A 23,912-nucleotide genomic window follows, 5' to 3' on the forward strand; every position below is an offset into this window, starting at 1 on the left:
GAGGAGTAGAGAGAGAGTGGAGAGCCGAACACGATGACAGGAGATGAGGGAGAGGTGGAGGAAGAGGTTAGGATGAAGAGCGGCGCTGGAAGGTGGAGATTAAGACAGTAATAGAGCAAAGTGGAGTACAGAACCCCGATGAGATGTGACGGAGGTGGAAGAAGCGCTTAGAGTAAAGAGACATGGAGAGGGAGGAGTAGGAGGGAGAGCGGTACTGGGAGAGTGAGGAGAGCGACGCCTTTACCGGGGAGGGGGAGGGAGGGAGGGCTGGGTAAGGATGGCCGGGATGAAGTTATTGCATAGCTGTTTATTCGTAGCCTGGCTAGTTGCTCGCCAGCCGCAGTGAGGGGCAGACGTGTGTGTACTGCTCTTACTGCCTGTCTCCGCGCTCTCGCCTCGCCGCGCGCCGCACCGCCTCATTCGCTCCACCGCTGAATCAACTCCAAGATTTATTGCCGCCGAATTCCCTCTTACACACGACTTCACTTTGTCCCGCTGCGAGTGTGGCCTTGAGATATACTAACGACGTGAAGTGCCCAAACCAATGCGTCTGTGGGGAGTGAGGAGAGCGGAGGAGGGTCTGGTAACTCTGGTTGTCTCGCAGCAAAGTTCATACTCCAAGTCCCCTTCGTCTTCACGCTCCTCCCGGTGACTCCATGCGAGGACTATTATCTTACCAACCTCCGCCGTCCTCTATGTCACTGAACTGAATTTCTAGCGAGTGTTTTTTATTACCATTCCCGATGTTAGCGCTGGAGACTCCGATGGATTTATTTCACGTAAGTCTATGGTATTTTCTCTATCATTTTGTGTGTGTGTAGGTGTACGGAGTAGGTAGAGTCCGTGTGTGTATGAGCGTGTACGTGTGGGTGTGCGTGCACGGAGCTATGTATGTGGGTTATGGTGGTGATGGTGGTGAATTTGCGCTAAGTTTGTTAAGGATTCGTGTCTATGTGATTCGAGAGAGAGAGAGAGTGTGTGTGTGTGTGTGTGTGTGTATGTTAGACGCTTTGAGAGGACGTAAAAAGTAAAAAAAAAATAAAGTATTGTTCATTATAAGTAGCAGTAGTGAAGCTAGCTATGAAAGAGTAACAATTGAAATGTTAATAGTATCAAAACCATCACCACCAGTAGTAGCAGTAATAGTAGTAACAGTAGTAGTGTTATCATCATAAGTAAAATCCGTTAGCTGGCGGGCAGTTATCACTTTTTACGTAGATTAAAGAAAGGAAAAGATTTAAGCCTTATCTAAACTAACCATAGTCAGGCGGAGACAGCGACGCGTGTTTAGCATAGTGGCGGAAACCGTACACCAAGATAGAGAGAGGCAGATGATAAACTTCACATTTCACCCTCAGCTTCATACCTCCCGGGGAAATCCCACTTTTTAAACGCGCTCACCCTTCTTACTCTTTACGTTTGAGCTACAGAAGTGAACCCGGAGAGATAAAGAGGGCGCGGTAGAGATTCAAGATGGGCAGTTCTGTTTCTCCTCTCGTTCTGTCCCTGGTGTAAGACGGTGCTTCTTATTGGGGTGTAAATGCATCAGCAGTAGCTATATTTGGTGTGTTACGTGGTGTGATGGTGTTATTGTGGTGTTCGTGTTGTGACGGGGAGAGTAATGGGTGTTGCTGTTGTTGTTGTTGTTGTGATGATAGTGGTGGTGATGTATTGGTAGTAGTGGCAGTGCAATTGTAGTAGTTGTAGTTGTTTGTTGTTATAATAAAAGTAGTAGTAATGGCAGAAGTAGTAATAATAGTCATAGCAGTAGTATAAGCGGTGGTAGTAATAGTAGTAGTAGCAACAGTATCAGAAATAGTACAAAACCTGCAAAGAATATAAAAAACAAAACAACAACAACAACAGTAACAACAACAACAACAACAACAACAACAAAGAAGGCAAACAATCAACCCAACCACCCACCTACCCACTAACCATCCATCCGCCCATCCACCGAACCTATCCACCCATCTATTACCACCCAAACAATACAGGCACCGGGGCACCAACCACCTCTCACCTGGCAATGACGAAACACCTCACCTGTCCCTCACTCACCTGTAATCATTAACCCACTCGGCCCATCATCGGTACACACTTAGGTGGTAATGTGATTTAGCAATTTTTTCCCGTTTTTTATTTTTTTTTCCCGCGGCGGAGGCTTTGAGGGGAGTGAGCGGGAGTGGAACCGGGGATCAGGGAAAGGAGGAGGTGGTTGTTTTTTTTTCTTTTTCTTTTTCTTTTTTTTTTTTTTTTTGCCACGCATGTAGTGGTTTGAAATAGATTTGTTGTTATTTATTTGCTCTTTTTCATCTTTTTTTCTTATTTTTTTTCTTTCCTTGATTTTCCTTTTTTTCTATTTTCTATTTTTTCGTAAGTCTGAATGTGAAGATAATTTCGTTTTTCATCCATTTCTATTTACACTCATTATTGTCTTTATATGAATTATGTATTTTTCATTATTTTCTTTTTTCTCACATCGATCGTTTCTCAGTTGCAATATAATTCATTCATCTATCCTTCACTCATTCATTTATTTCATCTTCTCATCTCTAAAATAACTTGTGTAGAGAGTAAATTCCCCATCTTTTTTTTTTTTTTTTTTTCTCTCTCCATAACATTTTTTTACTAGTTAGAGGCACCGGCACCTTTCCCTTCTTCCATAACCACCTTTGGGCCGCGGAGCCACACCACCACCACCACCACCACCTTGTTGCGGCACCAAAAAAGCAATAAATCTCACCAATAATTCGCTGACTCATTAATTTATTCCCTTTTTCTTCTCCCGTGACAATTATTCCCCACTTCCGATGTTGCTGTTTCTCATTTTCCTCACTTTCCTTTTGAATTTCCGCTCATTTCTTTGCGATGATGATTTTTATTTCCATTTGTGTCTGATCGCTGTTCACTGACCGCCGTTTCCTCCCCGCAGCAGCAGCATCAGCAGCTGGCGGAGTTGGGGCGAAAACAGCTGGAGCAAATACTGCAACAGCTTCAGGAGCAACTGCAGGTCAACCTTATACAGCAGACGCAGCTCATGCAAACACCCGATAAAGTAAGTTTTTTTGTTTCTCTCATTTTTCCTCTTTTTCCTCTCCCTTCGCTTCTCATTTCCCCATAGAGTGAGTGTTTTGTCTTTTTCCTCTTCTTTTCCTCTCCCTTTCTTCCTTTTCTTCTCTCTTCTCTCATTTCCCGGTAGCTAAAGTAAGATTTTCCCTTTTTTCAGTTTTGTCCTTTTCTTTTTTCCTCTTCCCGTTGTACTTTTCCTCCTTCCTCACTTCTCTTTTTTTCCTCTCCTTTTTACCATTTCCTCGCCTTTTTCTTATTTCCTCGCCTTTCATTTGCTCTTTTTCCTTTCCTTTTCTCTCTCTTCCTTCTCTTTTCATTCCTTATAAAGTGAGCGTTATACCCTTTTCCTCTCGCTTTCCCATCCTCTCCTCTCCCTTCAACTCTCGTTCTCTAGCGTCATATAATCTCAGTTCAATATTTTAGTCAATTAATATCAATTCTCTATTTTTCTTTCATTCCGAACTCTCAATTCTCCTTTCTCTTGCCTCTGTTCCCTATTGTTATTCGTATCACTTTCTTTTCCTATTCATAATGGATATCTCATACTCTCCTCCTCCCCCTTCCCTTCCTCCTATTCATCCATCTCCTCCTTTTCTCTCTAATTCTAATGCGTATCTTTCATCTTCCCTTTCCTCTTCCTTTTCACCTTTCCCTTTCTTATTTTCCGACCCCTAACACGCTTTCATCTTTTCTCTTTTCCTTCTTCTCCCTTCCCCATCTTCTCTTTTCCAATTTTCATTCACTTTATTTTCTCCTTTCGCCGTCTTTAAACGCTTTCCCGTCTCTTCTTATTCTTCTCGTCCTTTTTCACTTTTTACGCTTCTCTATTTTTATTTCCTTTCCATTACACATTACTCTCTTATCCATTGTTTCTTTTATCTTTCCCATGTCTTCTTGTTTTATTTTTCCCTTCTTTTTATATCCTTTCCATTCCACTTTCTTCACTGTTTTCCTTACCTTTCCTTACCTTGCATAGCCTGTAACACTCCTTTCCTACCGGTTCAGCCTCTCACCTGTCCCTCCACGCACCTTAATTACCCCACACACACTGTCGGCTCACTGGTAAAGACCCTATCGCAGTTCAACACTAGTTCAAATCTCACTCGTTCCTGTAGTTTGGGATTAGCATGTTCTCTTTCGTCCTTTGTTGTCAGAAGTACCTCTCTTTAGCTCGCATACTCTCACACCAAGAGATCACACAGGTATACAAGATGTGTGTGTGTGTGTGTGTGTGTGAATGACTGTAATGTTGCTCTCTCTCTCTCTCTCTCTCTCTCTCTCTCTCTCTCTCTCTCTCTCTCTCTCTCTCTCTCTCTCTCTCTCGTGTACAGATTTACGCGAGTTTTCGTTACGCGCCTCCTTGTTTACGCGGACCCTCGCTCGCTTGCGCCGCTCACCTGTTCCCTCCCGCGCCCAGGTAAAGGAAAAGGGAAAAAATTGGGTTAATGTCCATGTGGAAAATAATAGCAATGGTAATCGGTTCTTTGGTAAACAGAAAAGGGTAATGGTAGTAATTTGTGGGGCCGGGGGCGGGGGGGGCGATTTCTTTTCTTTATTATTTTCTTGTTGTTTCCCCGATAAAGAAAATGAGATAAGTGTAAAGTAATTAGTGTTTTTGTTTTTAATGTGTAAATCTAATGATGGTGATGATAATAAGAGATGAAGACGGACGATAATAGACGATAAGGATAATGATGATAATGGTGGTAATAGCTGCATTCGTAAAGGATAATGGGAATAATAATAATGATAATAATCGGTGCATGGATAACTGAGATTGATAACAGTAGTAATAATAATAATAATAATAATAATGGAGTTTTTATTAATCTTCCTTCTATAGTTTGTATTTCTTTAACGATGATGAAACAGGATTATTAAAATATTTCCAAGTAATTTCCATGGAGACGGTCAAAATTTCCGCAGGTAACTCACTCACTCACTCTCAGGTAAATTCACACTATGGCGTACCTTATATAGAAAAGACTCAATAGCGTTAATCACTCGCTCACTCGCTAAATCACTTCACTCACTCACTCACCCAAGTAGATTCACCTGATCTAGAAAAGAATCAGGTAACTCACTCACTCACTCAGGTAAATTCACACTATGGCGTACCTTATATAGAAATGACTCAATAACGTTTATCACTCACTCACTCACTCACTCACCCACTCACCCAAGTAAATTCACCTGATCTAGAAAAAGAACCAATGATATCTTTACCATCACTTTCCCTCACTCATTCTCCCACTCACTCGCTCACTTAATCCGTCACTCTCACTTGTCGCACTCACTCACTCACTCGCTCATATAGAAAAACAACTAGTTATACCGGCAGTCATCCATTTAATCACTCACTCATTCACTCACTCTCTCCGATCAGCGAAGGAAGGGGCCGCTATACTAAAGGCGGCGCTGAAGGGAAGACGCCCTCACTCACGCCCTTCCCGTACACAGTTCTATAGTTTCCCTTTTTTATTATTTATTAGTTGTTTAGCGAATACCTTTGCCTGTGCGCGTGATTAGAAGGGTTGATTAATGTGGAAAGGTAAGCACAGGTGTGAAACAAGAGGCCTGTTACGTATTTTAACTGCTAATCTTTCGTCCATGTCTTTATTTTTCGTGTGTTTTTCCGCCGATCTGTTTGTGTTTAGCGAATAACCACGATGCTCTTTTGTTCGTGTCCTTACTGTGGATGTTTCATAGTGAGGACATAAAAATTGGCTCATCTCAGTGGACCTTTCTGTTTAATCGTTTATGCTGCCTTTAGCCCGTTTCCGTACATAAAGAAAATGATAATAATAATAAGGGAAGCTATAAGAAGCCATCAGGTCTACATGTGGCAGCCCCTGTAGGTAAGATAGCGGTTTTTTCACCTATCGTCCCATAAGAGCATAAGAAAAACAAGGATGGGAGAACTAGTTGCCTCTGTTCTTTTGTTCGTTCTCCTCATAGGGAGGAATTTCATGAGACAGCGATTAATTCTAGTTGTACGTGTAGAAAGTGTGATAACTGGCATGGAATGTATACAAAGATTTAGTTAAATGTAAATGAGTGTATGATTATTCACATCGCGAGCGTAATAGAGGAAGAATAGTAAGAATAGTAATAGTTACCGTGCACTGGATACAAACATCGGAGTTTCAAGGTAGAATTGTGCTAAGAAATTATTAGTTAGTAGTAGTAGTAGTAGTAGAGGTGGTGATAGTAGTGGCGGTGGGGATTAGCAGTGGTAGTATTAATTGTTAGCATCACCATTAGTTTGTTTTTATTTTCATTAACAATTTAATCTATCCCTAACGTAACCTAACCTTAAGCTAACTCAACCAAGCCCTAGTCCTCTCTAACCTAACCTAACTGAGCTCTAACATATCCTAACCTAGCCTATAACAAACTAAGCCAAACCGAGCTCTGACCTAACCTAACCCAACCCAACCCAACCCTAACGTAACCTAACCTAATCTAGAATGTTCAGTCCTCACTATTCACAACAGAGTCTGAACCGAACTAGGAAAGCACAATAAAATCACTCTTATTAATTCTCCACGCCAGCTTCAAATTCCACATACATTTTTTTATAAGTTACTTATAAAAATACATTAAGAAAAAAGATGGGAGAGAGAGAGAGAGAGAGAGAGAGAGAGAGAGAGAGAGAGACTGGTAGGTAAATGCAATATGAATCGTGAAATCAAAATAATTACGAAGAAAAATATTAATTTGAGAACTTTATATGAGATTTCTTGAAGCTATTTTTTCATTTTCTTTTTTTCTCCTTTCTCTCTCTCTCTCTCTCTCTCTCTCTCTCTCTCTCTCTCTCTCTCTCTCTCTCTCTCATGGACAAATTTTGTGGTTTTCTTTGTAAACTCACAAACAGCGCAGAGAGAGAGAGAGAGAGAAAGAGAATCAGCATTTTATTATTATTATTATTATTATTATTGTCATCATCATTGCGATGAGTAAGCAGTTTTCATCATCAATGTCGTCCTCATTATTATTTTCATTACCATCACATGCTATATTTAACTTCCGAATTTGTCTTTTCCTGCCAATAGAGAGAGAGAGAGAGCGGATGCGAATGAGTAAGGAGCTGTGAGTATGTGTGAGTTTCGGGACAGCTTCCTGTTGCCTAACGAGTGAATGAATGAAGGATGAATGAATGAATGAAGCGTTACCCGATGAAGGAGTATTTTTGGAGGTAAAGCGCTTGAAAATAATGATCGTTGAGTAATTTCATCCATTCAACAACAACAACAACAATAACAAGTCACCATTAGAGAAAATGTGTGAAATATCTATAAGTATCCGCAAGAAAGGAGGTAATAGCGATATTTTGCCATTTCTAGTCAGTGCAACTTGTGAAGGTGACTGGCGGATAAGAGAAGATGTCCCAGAATGGCTAGTAATTAAGGAAAGATACGCCAAATAGCAAAGGAATGATTAAGATAAAGATATGTAGAATTATTGATTGACGGTTTGGAGAAGTGAAGCTATAAGATTATTCCTTTGGCTGTAGATGAAGCGACCAAAGATGATGATAATAGTGGTAATAGTAACGGTAATTTAGTTAAGGTAACAGTATATAAGCTAATTCGGTAGTTATTCCCCGAGAGAGAGAGAGAGAGAGAGAGAGAGAGAGTGGGTGAGTGTCCTTACTGTGATTATCAGGTTTATCATACACAAATCTACCAAAGCTGTTAATATTCAAAGCCGCGTCCTAATTACAGTATAGACATTTACCTGCGCCGTGAAATTTCAAGGCACGCCGTGTTAATTGTATAGAAATGTGATTGGCGCGGTGAAACTTATTGACACTAACCCGGCAAGCGTAACTTCGCCCATTCATCGGCGGCGGAGAAACTGATTAACCGAACTAAACGTGGGGAAAGTGAGCGAAATCCACCGCCGGGCCGCTGCAGCTACAGGTAACCACTAAATACGCCGCTGTGTTGTATTAATCAAGGTATATTTATTCTTTTAGCGTTCACCACATCCGCTAATCGCTAAGGACAAGCTTGTAATGTTCCTAATAAGGTTGAGTAGGAGGGACGGTACTAACTGGTTGCCGCCTTACAAGGGTCCAAGTGGTAGGTAGTGATGCGGCCTTGTCTTGTCTCGCCTTGTCTCACCTTGTCTCACCTCATCTTGTCTTGTCTCATCAGCCGCTCCCCACAACACCTCATTATCGAGTTACGGTGAGAGAGGGATAATACTAACGCTGTGTGGATTCCGTGTCTCTTCTTGTGTCAGGAGCCGAGATGCCTTTTGTTAATGTAATTCTCGTCACCTCCTCGCAGACACGCTTCTTCTCGACACTCATTCACACCCGAGTCTTTTATTCCTCCGCGCGGCAAAGTAGTTCCCGCTGCTGCTCCGCCCCGTGTGTTTTATGCATGAATTATTGCGGTGGGAACAAAAAAGTATGGTAATGTCACGTTTAAGTATCGCGTGCCGTCATGCAATCCCGCGGCCACTGTGTCGTGGAATCGAGCGAGAGAGTGATTGGGGAGTTAATAAGTGAGGGCGAGGGAGCCAAAGTTGTGTTGACATTTCTGGGTTCGTCGGGGAATTGACACATTTGGCCGCTACCTCACCTCACGCGTCCGTCACGCAGCATACCAGTGCTGCTCCAACGCCCCTTCACCGCCGCTGCCTGAAAATACTTAAGAAACACTTGAAGATAAGTACATCCAAGAAACTCATGTCGGTCACTGCTCTCCCAGCCTTGGTTTCGGGACTTAGTGAAGCCTCGAAACACCGAGCAGTGAACCCATCGCCCGCCTGCCCTGCGAGCCTCAGTGCTATCCAAGACCTTACAGTGTACCTTCCTCCTAGGCGCCGCAAGCAGGGCGCGGCGGTACTGCTGTGTTGCTGTTGTGTTTTTGTTTGCCTCGTCAGCCGTGCGTGCGTGAGACAAAGGACAGTCATTGTTCGTGGCCGTGGCGTAGCGCTGAGTCATCCTGCAGCGCATCTTCCTCCGCTCAACAGTAGAACGGGCATTGCAAGTTCGCGCCCACCGCTGGTTACTTGGGCGGCGATTGGCGGAGCGGAGCTGTGCGGCTGGCGTGGAGTATGCGGCATGCGGCGGTGACCATGGTGTGTGTGTGTGTGTGTGTGTGTGTGTGTAATGTCATCTTGTTGGTGTTAATGGCTAGTATTACCATGATGTCTTCTTCCTCCCCCAGACGAAGGTGTCCGGGCCCTTGGCGCAGCTCGGGGCGCAGCAGCAGCAGTTGGTACAGCAGCTGCAGGCCGTACAGCGCCAGTACCTCCTGCAGTCCGGCCTGCACCCCGGCCTGCACCACCACAATGGAGAGACAAGTAAGTATTATACCACACGCCAATCAGACACGCTTGCCTGCCCTCGCCACCACACTCGCCACCACACGGCTCCCTCCCACCAGACTTTTTTACCCAACACCACACACCGCGCTCCCCGTAGCCTGCACTGAGCCTTACCCATGGCCTGCATAGCGGCGTGCAGGCCAGACGAGCAGGCCATAAGCAGATGCAGGCCAGGAGCAAACGGACCTTAACTAGAGTTCAACAAGTCATTTTAAGCTAAAAATTCACCGCCGCTGGTCACTTACCGGCGAAAAGTGATCCAGGTGAACGAGTGGCCAGGTGAACCAGTGCCCAGGTGAACCAGTACAACCACCAAACACCAGTGCTAGTGCCGCAGGGTGCCGGGTCTGTAACACATCGCACCGCACGTGTCCCCGCCAGCCAGCAGTTAGCGCCGCAGCCTCGTCGCTCATAAACAGTCATTAAAACAGCTTTTATCTCCTACTTAATCTCTCGCCTGGTTCATGTGTAATGGATTGGCTGGTTGTTGTTTTTGTTTGACATTGTTTTCCCTCAATTCGCGTAAATACCAGAGCGGCGGGAAACCTCTGGGGGGACCGTGTGTTCACTATCCACACACACACACACACACACGGAATGGTCTTGCTGTCAACTTTTGCATTTTGGTTTTATCATAATTTCATTGTTTGCGGTTACTTTTTTTATTATCTTATTGTTTGCTGGTTTTTGTGCTTTGATCGATGTTACTCAAGTTGTGTGTGTGTGTGTGTGTGTGTATTTATATTCCTTAGGTTTCTTTGTTTCTTAATTGAGTTATGTAATGTGTGTGTGAATTTTGCCTAAGAAAAGTCATTCTTTTTCTTCTTTTTTTCTTTTTTGTTTCATTTGATATTTGGCGTAGCAATTTCTAGTTAATTTCTAGTTAATAAATCGTTGTTTTGGTCATGGTGAAATACAATAAACTGACACACACACACACACACACACACACACACACACACACACACACACACACACACACACACACACACACACACACAAAAAGGAACAAGAAACTAAAAAAAGAGAAAAAAAAGAAAACCACACACAAACATCCACAAAGAATAAGAAAAAGAACTAACATCAGCAATCAATAAGTAAAAACTAGTAACAGAAAACTAGTAACAAACACAAAAATAGCAACACAAACACAAAACTAGTAACGCAAACATAAACATTCACAAAAAAACAATAAATGAAAGAAAAATCAATAAAACCAATGAATTAAACACGATTACAAAGCACTAGAGGAGCAGGTAACAGGTAGTAATGTCCTCCTCCTTCAGGGTCTCCGCCAGGTGTCCCCAGCGAAGGGAACTCGTGGAAGGACAGGAGTGAACGATCAGAGACGCCTTCCCCGCACCACCATCACAACAACAACAATAACAATAACAACAACAACGAGAGAGATCAGAAACCTATGCCGCCTCCCTCTGCTAATGGTAAGTGATGTGTGTCTTCCTCTTTATCTATCCTCCTCCTCCTCCTCCTCCTCCTCCTCCTCCTTGTCTGTATGTTACTCTTCTTCATATTCCTAGTTCTCTTCCTCTTCATTTTCGTGTTCCTCCTCCTCTTCAGTTTTATCATTATCTTTCTCCTCCTCATTTTCATCTTCCTCTTCATTTTCGTGTTCCTAACTTCCTACTACTCCCATTTTTATCTTCCTCCTCCTCCTCCTCCTCCTCCTCGTGATCCTTCACCACCTCATTCATGTTCCTCCTCCACTTCATCTTTATCCTCCTCCTTCCCCCCTCCCCTCTTCTTTCCCTTTTTTTTCTCGTTCCTCTCTCTCCTTTCTCGTTGTCTCTCCCTTCTCTTTCTTCTCACCTTCATTCTCTCCCTTCAAGTAGGCAGGCAGAGAAGGCGGCGGGGAGTGGAGAGTGTAAAATATAAATTACTCTTTTAAACTGTCGAAGTAGAATAATGAATTGCGGTGGTGTTAGTTAAATAAATAGATGAGTTTTTATTAATCTTATTTAAAACCGCTAATATTTTTAACCTCAAATTAATCAAATAAGTATCAAGTAGAATGTAACTTTTTTTATTAACGTCATTTTATCTTTTTTTATTCACTTATTTGTTTGTTTGTTTGTTTATTTTCCTGTGTTTCGAAGCGTTAGTTGTGAACCAATAGAGTGAAGCGTTCGAACGGGAAGATAAGGAAGTACACGCGTTGAGATTTTCGACTCTTTGAAGCTTCGGTCTTTGTGTTGCAGTGTTGGGCTGTGTTGTGTTGTGTTGGCTGGGGGAGTAGTAGTTAGGACTGTAAACTATCTATAATCCGTCTTTAATCTTTGGATGGGTGGATGGACTCTCTCTCTCTCTCTCTCTCTCTCTCTCTCTCTCTCTCTCTCTCTCTCTCTCTCTCTCTCTCTCTCTCTCTCTCTCTCTCTCTCTCGGGTTGAGAACTTGATAACAACCAGTCTTTATTAACAGACTAAGTAGCAAAGAAGAGGAGGAAGAGTAGTAGTAGTCGTAATTGTGGGAGGAGGAGGAGGAGGAGGAGGAGGAGGAGGAGGAGAGGAAGTACCAGAATTGCTTTCCATTAATTTATCGATCATTTTTACTCCAGGAACCGAATTTCATGCATTAGCGTGTTACTTTTTGCCTTCCACTGAATTACCTCGCCTCCGTTCAGCGCTCGGCAGTATAATTAGGATATATTTGGGCATAAATATAAGCCTGTGTAGCTGTGTGCGGTATTCTGTCACTGGGCGCCACTCCGCTCGCTCCGCCACACTCTGTAAACATCAATTAAAACTAACTACCAGACTTGTAGATGTTGACACGAGAGCAGCGGCCAATTTGGAAGAGAGAATTTCCCGCTGGTGGCGTGAGTGTGGCGGCCGCCGCGAGATGGCACCACTTTCCTTGTTGCTGCCTCCCACACGCTCCCTCCCTCACCCCCACCTCCCTCCGTGCAACATGCTGGCCGCGCGCCTCCTCCCGCCTCGTACCTTCCCCTTCCCGCCTCCACCCACTTCCTCCCGCCCTTCAAACTTTCCCAGCCGGCCACACGCGTCTCTATCTCGGCTAAGATGTATTGAATTTAACCTCTAAGCTGCCATCCACGCGAGGCAGGGCGGCGCCTCCTGTCAGCCTCCCCGCCCCCGCCTCAATGCGCCTTCCTCAGAACTCAGACTTGTGGGAGCTTTACATGTTAGGCAGTAAATATTTCCATTGGTTTATTATGCGTTGGAGAATAATGCCAGTCTGAATTGAAGATGCAAGGTGGAGGATCAGGAAGAGGAGGAGGAGGAAGGTGAAGAGAGCAGGAGAATGCAGAGAGAGAGAGAATGGAGGAAAAGGAGAGAGGAAAACTAAGAGAAGGAATAGGAGGAATGCAAACTAACGAGAAGAAATAAGTGAATAATTAAGAAGAAAATAGAAAGAGAAGGAAGGAAGATGAAGAGAGCAGGAGAATGGAGAGAACGGAGCAGGAAAAGGAAAAAAAGAGGAAAACTTAGAGAAGGAATAGGTGGAATGCAAACTAACGAGGACGAAGAGAATACGATAATTAGGAAAAAATAAAAGAAGCGTGGTAACGAAAATAGCGAAAGGAGAGAAAACAGGAGGGAAAATAAAAAAAAGGAACGGAGGAGAAAAATTTCTAACTAGGAAGAGTAAGAAGATAACAAGGAGGAGGAAAAACACTATGAAGGAGTAGGAGGTGGCGAGGAGAAAATTACGAAAGAGGGAGGAAAGATAACGAACGAGAAGAGAAGACAACGTGTGATAGTAGAATCAGTTGAGTAGAATCAGTAGTAGGATCAGTAATAGATAACTCACAAAACCCAGTATCCCATAGCACACCTGCTTGTCCCGCACCAACACATCAGGTGATTAACAGGTTATTAAAACATAATTTCCCCTTTTTCATATCTTTACTTGTATATCCCGGAAGCATAACAGGTAACTAACAGACAAATCAACCATTATTTCTATATTTAACAAGACATAACTTTATCACTATCTCAGAAGTATTACAGATAACTAACACAAATGATCTCTCCTCTATATCTTTACCTGTATCTCGGAAGTGTGACAGACACTCAATAGGTAAAACAGGTAACACATTTCTTCTCTTTCATATTTTTACCTGTATCCTAAAACGCTTGTATCTCGGAAGCATAACCGGTATTCAGTAAGTAAATAGGTAACTTAACACATTTCTTCTCTTATATATTTTTATCTGTATCCTAAAACGCTTAAAAGATGTCTAACAAGTCTCTTTCTGTGTACAGGTCGCGAGATGAACGGCTTGGGCGGCGAGGATGATGATATGACAGGAAGGCGCAGTGGTCACCCGCTCTATGGCCACGGCGTCTGCAAGTGGCCAGGCTGTGAGGCGATCTGCGACGATAACCATACCTTTCATAAGTGAGTAAAGAGACAGGAAGAGGGCGGGTGGGGTAGGAATGGGGGAAGTGGTCATCTGTATCCTGTTTTCTTCCATATGTTATCATCTTCGTTTTCTTTTGGCCTGATTTGGTGGTTTTAGTTCCTCCTCTGATTATTGGTAAGACTTGTATTCATTATTTTGTTTGTGTTAAGTTTAGTTATTTATTTGCTTCCGTATACTGTTTAAAATTCATTGACTCACCTGGTACACCTTTCCCTAATCACTAGTTTCTTCTTTTGCATCTGACTTTCTTGTGGGTGTTCATCATGACAGCGCGTTGCTTCTTGTGTTGCTAATTGTTTCGTCTCAGTTAAAGGGTTGGAATGAGTGGAGACAATTTTATTCTTTTCCCATAAATTATTATTATTATTATTATTATTATTATTATTATTATTGTTATTGTTATTATTGCTGACTAGAACATCGTGCACTGCTACGTAAAAACTTTCTTTGCCTAGATAATATCAATGATTGGCAAACTTTTTATGTCTACGGGAATCAAACTCATATTATCCCGATAATGTACGTGTTTCATAATCCATCGTTCTAAGGGCCGTGTTCATATACGATTTGCTCTCGCTACTACTATTTTCAAAGGTCATAGAGGTGATGATTGTACGACAAAGTAATAGAGAGAAAAAAAAAAGTAAAAAAAAAAAAATGTAACAAAAACTAGTAATAAGAATATTGAATTTTTTTTTTTTTATCATATTTCGGACCTATCCTTCCTAACCACTTTTACTTTTTGCCTAAATAAAAATTACTACCGTTTGTCTTTTCATGATAATATTTTTCCTTGCTTAAATTGTCTGTTATTTTTTTCATCCCAGATAGTTTTTCCCGAGTACCAGAGATGATAAATCGGGCTCTCAAGAGTGACTTTCACTGTTGATAATGCAAAAATCGTTTAAACTGTCATTGGAATCGTAAAAAAATATAAAGAAAAACGTATAACTTCAACTAAAGTCTTGTGAATGTAGTGTAAGTGCGGCGTAGCAGTGTTACAGAATATGGCTCTAAAACACGGCACTTCTTGCTCAGAAACTATTTTCAGAGTTACTGGGTCACACCTTATGGCTGAGGCGCTATTTAATATTTATTGAACGTGTGCGTGTTGTGTATTTATTTCGGAGTGAGAATTGTATGGAATTGTGAATATTAGATTACTGAATATAAGTACGATAGTGTTACTTTCATTGTACGATAGCGGCCTGAGTGACGGAATGGTAGTATTGCGTGCTGCGAGATACTGAATCGAGTCGTACTTAAATATACAACCACCACACTTCATAGAGAGGATTTCTATCAATACTTATACATGTGTTATTTTAGATCTTTATCGCTATTATTCTTTATTTTTTTTTTTCTTTTTTCTTTTGACTTCCCTATTTCGCCGCTTAGTATTGTTGTTATTGCTTGTGTTGTCATTCTTCATTTTTTTGGGGGGGCTTGGGGTTCATTTAGTAGCTGAGCGTGGGGGGCGGGGTTCATTTAGTAGCTGAGCGGTGCAGTCTTCATAGCAGCGGCGTGTGTCGGGTAAGTCTGGCGTTCGAACCTCCGCCGTGCGTTCGAAGCGGAGAAATAGCGCTATTGTGTTTGATCTACCGCTAGAGTAACATTAATTGCTCATCGCGGTGGAATGAATGAGTTTTCTTGGTTTTCTAGTATGGTTTGAAGTTTTTGTTCATATATCAAATCCTTTTCTCGTTATTTTGGTTTATATATCATTATTTTTACGATTGTATGCCGTTGTCTTTAATATTTTTAGTCGGGATTTTGTCAGTCGCTGTTTTGTCTTGCTTCAGTGTATAATGTATACAGGCGTGGCATCCGCCGCTATTTTTTTACGCATTAATAATATTTGTAACAATTACCTAAAGTTTGGCGCAGATTCATTGCGTATTTGTAGCTATTTTAATCAGTTTCCATGCTCAAAATTGGGTATTCCTTGAACTGCCTAATATTAATACCAACCTCAGCCCGCTTCACGTACACAACTCCAGCGGCTGTCATTTTATCGCCAGCGTGTCGACGTTTTAACTCCACTTCCGTAAACAAAACCAAATATTTGCAACTATTTGTATGTAACTCGCATTGGCGCGGCAGTGGACGGCAGCTCACCGCCATTTTCTTTCTCTCTCCCTCAGACACCTCAACACGGAACACACTCTTGACGACAGATCGACGGCGCAAGCAAGGGTACAGATGCAAGTCGTGAGTCAGCTGGAGCGACAACTCACCAAGGAACGGGACCGCTTGCAGGTGAGTCTTGCTGTGCTGACCTCATCACGCATGCACGGCGGAGAGGAAGTCATTTGTACAACTAGACAGGGAAGGGAAATCCATGTAATCCTTTTGTACACCTAGACGGGAAAGAGAGAACCGTATTAATTATTTGTAAACCTAGACAGGAGAGAGAAAACCATATTAATTATTTGTATACTTAAACGGGGAGAGAAACCATATAATTTGTACAGACATGGGAGAGAAAACCATATAATTTGTACAGACATGGGAGAGAAAATATAATTGTTTGTACACCTAGACTGGGGAGAGGAAACTATCATTTGTACAGGCACGGGAGAGAAAACCATTGCATATAATCTTTGTGCACCTAGACAGGGGAGAGAAAACCATGTAATTATTTGTAAACCTAAACAGGGGAGAGGAAACCATGTGGAAATTTTCTAGAGTGGATTAAAACGACAGAAAGGAAAGTGTAAGAGGGATGATGAGAGGCAGTGACGGAAGAGTGAAGGAGTGTGCATGACTGTCATCTCCGCCGCCATCTGTGCTTTTAAAAACATCTTGGCGTTTGATGTCTTCTTTTTTTTATCAACATTTAGAAGTTATTACAACTTTTCAATAATGGCAAGTTAACAAAGAACCTGTGCATTTTTCGTGTGCTTCGGAAACTGTCTTAATGCAGGAAAACAAAAAACGAACACTGGGTTATCTATAGACAATCTTCCGCCTCTCACTCCCCGATCCTTCACGCCCCACTAACCCTCTCCCCCTATCGTGTACTTTCAGGCCATGATGAACCACCTACATATGAACAAGCAGCAGCAGCAACAACAGCAGCAACAGCAACAACAGCAGCAACAACAGCAACAGCCGCCACATCTACCGCCACCTCGCGTTTCCTCCCCCGAGCCGCCGCCCCCTCAGCCCAAACCCCTGGTGGAGCCGCCCACGCAGGTGTGTACGTGATTGTCGGCATAATGAAGCAAGGAAGAAGTGTTCGTGTTTATGTCCGCGCTTAAAAACCTGCCGGGTCTATAATCTTGAAATACTGGGAGGGTTTTGTGTGCGGTGGTGGTGGTGGTGGTGGTGCTTTTTTTTCTGTTCTTTCTTTCCGTGTTTATTTTTATAGACTCTTTTACACGAAGGGAAAGTGTTGCTCCTCCAGACACCAGTAAAGTAGGAGGGAATATTTTCACTGCAGTTAACGCACGTGAATCATAAACAATAGAAGTCTTGCGGCGAGACACGAGAATGCCGAGTTGTGCGTTGGTTTGTTCAACACCCGCCTTCCACCTAACTGCTACTAATAATAATTTAACTATTCTAGCGTGGATGGAGCATAAAAGTTTAGCACAAAGCTTGAATAAGTTTATCAGATACTCTTGTGTCTTCCACCTAACTGCTACTAATAGTATTTTAGCTGTTCTAACGTGGATGGAGCCCAAAAGTTTAACACAAAGCTTGAATAAGTTTATCAGATATTCTCGTGCCGCGGAGACGCCAAAAATCTGTTCATTTATTTCACTTTGTTTTCGGCGGTTCTTTTAGGCTCAGTGTTAATGTAAAGCCATTATTGTTTGTCCCGCAGAGCCCTGGTGGCATCCTCCCGAAGCTCGGCATGAACCCCAGCTTGTTGGGCGGCGGCGTGCTGGGCCCCAACCCCCTGGGACTGCCCCACTCCCCCATGGCGCAGATGTCCCCCGTCTCCCTCTTCAGGTCAGTGCTGCTGCTGCTGCTGTTGGGATTCGTTTCTTGAGAGAAGCTTAGAGTGCTTGGGAATCTCAATCGTTTTAGTGTTTTGCGCTCTCTCTCTCTCTCTCTCTCTCTCTCTCTCTCTCTCTCTCTCTCTCTCTCTCTCTCTCTCTTTCTGTCTTTAAAAAGTTTTATTTTATTTTTTTCTTCAGTACGTATTTATTTTATTCCGATTCATATGGAATAGATTTAATTTGTTTCGCTTATGAGAGGTGCAGGCAAGCTTCATTCCGTTGGTCTTAATCATGTTTTTCTTTCTTTTCTCCTCCGTGACAGAGTAACAAATGGATTGCAAAAGGTAACCATTTCAATGCCGCCACGGCTTCTCTCGCCCGTGTCTCACTTCGCCACCCATTCTGTCCACAGCGGCATCGGCTCGCGGCACCCCCCTCTCCTACAGCCCCCCACTCCCAATACCTGCGGCCCCCTGCGCAGGAGACTGACCGACAAGAACGCCCTTCTCACCCCAGGTACGCGCCCATCCCTGCCCCCGCCCCCAGGCTCGTCAAGGGGCGGGCTAGCAGTCACTCATGTTAATAATAGTTCATAATGAGCGAGTAAGTCAGCTAAATAAAAGATAATTTGTGACAAGTTGTAAATATTGAAATATTGACTTTAAATGCCTGTCTCTCTTCAGAAGTTGTATATATGTCAGTCTTCTTTTTATTGTTCATGTTATGGTTATGAGTTCAATTTGTCAGAAATAACAAATGATTAACTCTGGAGTCAGTTTCATTCAATTGCTTTGTTCTATGATCATGTTTCATTATTATTATTATTATTATTATTATTATTATTATTATTATTATTATTATTAGTGGGTATCATTATATTTTGTTTTTGTTGCCAATATTCTGCATGGAAGTACCTCCCCTGCACTGTAAATCATTGTTCATATTTACCATAGCAGCAGTACAAGAGTTAGTGCTGATATGCCACATGTAAAGGTTTCACTTAGAAGTATTGGTGATGTGGAGAGTGGAGTGCACAGGCTGGTGACACGAGCACGCCGGTGGGCCGCGCCTCACCCCTCACGCCTCCATCCCCACCCCCAACCCCTAGCACTCAGCACTCGCCACTCACCAGCCTCCTCTGCTCTTTGTCAATGAGTGTGGGGCTTTAAACCCTCGTCGATATTCGGTCTAGAACATGTGAAAAGTAAATAAGATGCTCAATCTTGAACCAATTAAAAATGTTTGATACTCAAATTCTAACCACTTGAAGAGGTTGTTTGTATACATCGAGATTGACATTTCCATAATCTTCATTTTCAAGAGTTCTAAGCATTGATTAATTAGTGAATTCATAAACAAAATGGACGTTCAATTGCTGTATTTCACTGAGGACTGTAATGTGAGGCATGCGCCCTCACCTTTAATTGAAGGTGACCAGCCAGTACGAACAAGTGGACAGGTGGACGGGAGGTCATGTCATTATGCTTCACAAAAGAATTGCCAAAAATTACATGTCTTAGTCACATTCATTTTGATAAAGTAGTAACTTGAAAAATAAGAGTAAGGAGTGAGTGCTGGAGTGGGGGGAGGAGCAGCAGAGGTGGGGCCGCCCACCCCCCTGATCCCCGTGTAACGTAAGGCCTTGCTTGCTTTTTGCTAGGGCCACTAGAGGACTCCCAAGTGACTAGAAGGCGCCTTGCAGACCGTGCTGCTTTAGACGTTACTGAAGGTAACCAACTGCATATCCTCCCAACTTTGCACCGTCACCTTAACAAGTCATCTTTGAAGATTACCTGTTTTTATAATTTTTTTTAATTACTTTTCAGTGCTATACCTGCCAAGCATGTTTATTCCTACGATAGAAAGCCAAGCCTTATTGATCTAATACTTTCCCAATCTTGCATGTCAACCTAACTGCATCAGCCACATAACCATGCTCTCTTGCTGCTTCCCTCTCCCTACTAGTTACCTGCCAACTCCTGCTGCCTCCTGCTCCTCCCCACTCACTTCCCACACACCAGTGTCTGCTCTGACTGATCTCAGGATGTGTTGTGTTGGGAACAATTACTGGAATAGCCAAACCTTGTACTTTAAAATGTTGCTGAGGAAAGGATTGAGATCTCTTGATGTGCTCCACACTCCACATGTGACCCACCATTTTGTTCTTCATTCTTGTGAAATGTACTGAGATTGTAATGCATTTCATGGTACTGCCATTCATTCGTAACCAAGTGAGGCAAGTAGTGTGTGGCTGATCTCTGCATCATCTCACTAACAAGCTGCTGGTCACCTGTGCACCACCTGTGGACTAGCACGCGTGCCACTGCCTGCCTCAAGTCACCTGTATATGATGCAAACTGTTACTTTCTTGGCAACATTGTATAGTACAAATCTTACCATGATTTATCATCCTTTTCACATAGTTGTTGCCTGGGCTTTGTTTCATTTATTCCCAACAAAGCATGTGGTACTTCTTTACTTTTCTACATGTATGTACTTCCATCTTGTAATGTTAAAGGACCTTTATCATTCCTTTTTATGTTCTAGTACATTATGTTGTTGATTTGGCACATCACCTTGTAGTCTCCTATAATAACACCAAAATTGTTTCTTTAATTTCTTGGTTTTGGTTCCATTTGCATTTTTTTTTCCACTGTTGGTAATACTTAGCTCTCCTCTTTCACTCAATACTTTTTTTTTTTTCACTCCATTTGCTACCTTGTATTTGGTATTTTTCCTCTTATTTTCTGGGTTGTCTTTTCTGATTCCATCCCTCGCTTCACCATAACTCACCAATCAGTTATGCCAGTGGTAGTGACGTGCGCCTCCCTGCTTTCTCTTTTGTTTCTTGGTGACGTTGATAACCCCTATCTGTGTTTCGGTCTGTTTATTACCTCCCCTATTTTCTTTATCTCTCATAGGTCTTTCATATATGTTAGATCGAGCAGGACTGGACATACAGCAAGGTCCGTATTTCTAAGGGAAGACCTTTGAAAGAGTCTAGACCTGTTTAGTCCATCATTGAAAGCTTGCCTGAGTGTATGGTAGACTTGTGACTTCTTGGCTCTGTTAAAGGCACCACAGAGTAATTAGTTGAGTTTTAGTACCAGGAACATTGCTGCATTTTACTTCAATAGGTGTCCCTAATTTACCTGACTTAGTTACTCACCTGTCAGATTATAATGTCAGGTAATTACATATAGCTACAGTTGTGGTCAGAAGTTAAGTAACCATCGCTTTTTTTTCTGCAGTCCAAATCTGATGGTTTATATAGATGCTTGTCACGTCAGAGACTGAAGGGAATAAATACAATTGAAACTGAAGAGTGAAATGTTACTTGATTTATTGTCCATACTACATTTAGTTTATATACTACATACACACTTGCATATATATATTTTGTATTACACCCACACTTGCTTGTATACTTGCTTATCTTCTGCATTTCCTCAGCCACTTACACTCCACATTGCCCGAGTTCATTTACGTACACATTCTATAAGGTGAACACACTGACTCACAAGCCAAGCAATGTGCAGCAGCACCACACACACCACCACAGGGAATAAGTTACATTAGTGTAGTCAAGGCTCAGATAGGTGGCCAAGTGTGCATGTCTGCATTCTCCAAGGTGTAAGATTTGGGTTCCTTAGCTTTTACTTCTTAATCAGTGATGTATAATTTCTTCCAAATATTGCCTTTAGAGTTTAATGGAAGTGATGGGTGTTTTGTCATTATAGGATACTGTGTATATTTTGTATCAAGGTAAAAATATAATTTCACAAAGGAATCACTGTACATGTTATTGACGGCATGCATTCCATTAAAAAGTAATAATAATGCTCTATATGAATGAAAGTTTGTAGTGTTATGATTTATGAAGCCTGTGTAAATATTCCTCGTATGAAATGAGTGAATTTTTCCCCCGAACAGAAATTCAGAGGAATCGAGAGTTTTATAAGACCACTGAGGTGCGGCCGCCCTTCACCTATGCCTCACTAATACGCCAGGTGAGTCAACGACCGTCACTATGATGCACCTCTGTATGTAGCTCTTGGAGTAAGACACTTAAATTACAGTCCACCGGGTGAACAAAACTGAGTGAGTGACTTGCAGCTTGCCTTACTCCAGTCGCCGAATTTAATCTGTTCCATAATGTAGCTCGTACCCAGTAATCCTCGAAACAAGTTTCCCCATTTAAAATAATGGAATATACAATGGTCCGTCCCTCACTATACAGCTAAAGAAAAGTGTGTGTGTGTGTGTGTGTGTGTGTGTGTGTGTGTGTGTGTGTGTTTTATTCACCACGGTCGTCTTCTGGTCACCCAAACAGCCTTTCCCCTATGGAAAGAGCTCATCATAGCTCGCTCTCTCCCCCAACTCCCTCTTTCCCTTCTGCTCCTCCCTCTATCCCTCTCCCTTCCTCCCCTCTATCCCTCTCTCCCTTCCCCCCTCTCCCCCTCCCTCTCTATCCCCTCCCTCCCTCTCTTTCCCTCTCTCCTCCCTCCCTCTATCCCCTCTCTCCCCTCCCTCCCTCTATCCCCTCTCTCCCTCCCTCCCTCTATCCCTCCTCCCTCCCTCCCTCCCTCCCTCTCTCTCTCCCTCCTCCCTCCCTCCCTCCCTCCCTCCCTCCCTCCCCTCCCTCCCTCCCTCCCTCTCCTCCCTCCCTCTCTCCCTCCCTCCCTCCCTCTCTCTCCCTCCCCTCCTCCTCCCTCTCCCTCTCTCCCCTCCCTCTCCCTCCCTCTCCCTCCCTCCTCTCTCCCTCCCTCTCCCTCCCTCCCTCCCTCTCCTCTCTCCCTCTATCCCTCTCTCCTCCCTCCCTCCCTCTATCCCTCTCTCCCCTCCCTCCCTCTATCCCTCTCTCCCCTCCCTCCCTCTATCCCTCTCCCCCCTCCCTCCCTCCCTCCCTCTATCCCCTCTCCCCCTCCCTCCCTCCTCTCCTCCCTCCCTCTCTCCCCTCCCTCCCTCCTCCTATCCCCTCTCCCCCCCCTCTCCAATTTGCCCTTAAGGTGAGACACTCGTATCCCGAGGCGCCACTGAATAGGTCTTGTTTTATTATTTTTTAATATGAATGTAATAAGTAAGTGGTCTAATAGCCTTCCTTTTGTTCCACAGTCCATCATTGAGTCCCCGGACAAACAGCTCACCCTCAACGAGATATACAATTGGTTCCAGAACACGTTTGCTTACTTCCGACGCAATGCAGCAACATGGAAGGTGCGTATGTGTGAGCGCCAAGTGTGTCAGGTGTGTGGCGGGTGCAGTGGTGTGGCCACACCCCCAATGCTGTGGCCTCGGGCACACTGCTGTGCACCACATTGTCACACTGAGAATAAATGTGAATTATTTAGTAATAAACAAATGTATTTATGTACATGGATTACTAATGTAGTAAAGATTAAGATACAAATAGTTTTCCATAAATATCACTTATGTATAAAATCAGATTAGCTAATTTACAATATTAAAATAATGGTAGGACATTGAGAAATTTTAAATTTGGAGGAGTTAAATTATATTGCTATTGTGTCCCTTTATTATTTTTAGTGCATTCTGCTTATAAAGAGAACAAGGGTTTTTGTTGAAAACTCTTGTAGCACTTGCCAAGCTTCACATCACAGCAATTGCTGATAGTTTATACTGTTACTTTTAATGTTAAGTGACTCTAATGCCCACCACAAATTCTCTCATCTATTTAGTGATTTCAGTTTTCACGGAGCCCAATTGTAAACTCCGTGGGCACTTTACTCATCACCTGAGTAGCCTTTGGTCTTTGCTGTGAAAGAAGTAACATGTCTCAATAAAGACAAGTCACTGTAAACAATTCACTCGGCCCAAGCCATGTCAGCCGGCCCAGACTGAGACGAGTAGAGTGCCTACAGGAGTCGGTGATGTTTGCACCACTGTGGTGTCAAATATTAATATTCCTACTTCTATTTCCACCACGGGATCTATTGGAAGTTGTTCACAGGCTATCACTCCCAGTACCACGGCCCTCCTCTGCTCGCTGACATTAAGTCTCTCTCATTCTATTTTGTGTTTGTCTGTCCTCGAGTGCCCGCCAAAGATCAGACATGACTTTCAGTTCCCCAGGACACTTTTGCTTTTTATTGCTAGCACCAGTAAAGCTCTTTGAGTTT

General features: G+C 43.0%; 1 protein-coding gene across 22 annotated transcripts in view; it reads left to right on the forward strand.

Moving 5' to 3' along the window:
* Nucleotides 1–23,912, forward strand: part of LOC123512842 (forkhead box protein P1-like) — a 697,058-nt gene that overhangs the window by 665,665 nt on the left and 7,481 nt on the right. For 15 of the 22 annotated variants that reach the window (XM_045269468.1, XM_045269471.1, XM_045269459.1 and 12 more), the window contains 11 exons: nt 2,936–3,058; nt 9,258–9,393; nt 10,704–10,859; nt 13,662–13,797; nt 15,967–16,081; nt 16,853–17,020; nt 17,655–17,782; nt 18,095–18,288; nt 19,433–19,501; nt 21,706–21,782; nt 22,888–22,989. In XM_045269468.1, coding sequence (XP_045125403.1) covers nt 2,936–3,058; nt 9,258–9,393; nt 10,704–10,859; nt 13,662–13,797; nt 15,967–16,081; nt 16,853–17,020; nt 17,655–17,782; nt 18,095–18,288; nt 19,433–19,501; nt 21,706–21,782; nt 22,888–22,989 — 1,404 coding nt within the window. Of the gene's footprint in view, nt 1–318; nt 780–2,935; nt 3,059–9,257; nt 9,394–10,703; nt 10,860–13,661; nt 13,798–15,966; nt 16,082–16,852; nt 17,021–17,654; nt 17,783–18,094; nt 18,289–19,432; nt 19,502–21,705; nt 21,783–22,887; nt 22,990–23,912 lie in introns of those variants that run through there. The other 7 variants (XM_045269474.1, XM_045269458.1, XM_045269475.1 and 4 more) reach the window with 6 other exon arrangements.

The sequence above is a fragment of the Portunus trituberculatus genome, chromosome 34 (assembly GCF_017591435.1).
Source record: "Portunus trituberculatus isolate SZX2019 chromosome 34, ASM1759143v1, whole genome shotgun sequence".
NCBI lineage: Eukaryota > Metazoa > Arthropoda > Malacostraca > Decapoda > Portunidae > Portunus > Portunus trituberculatus.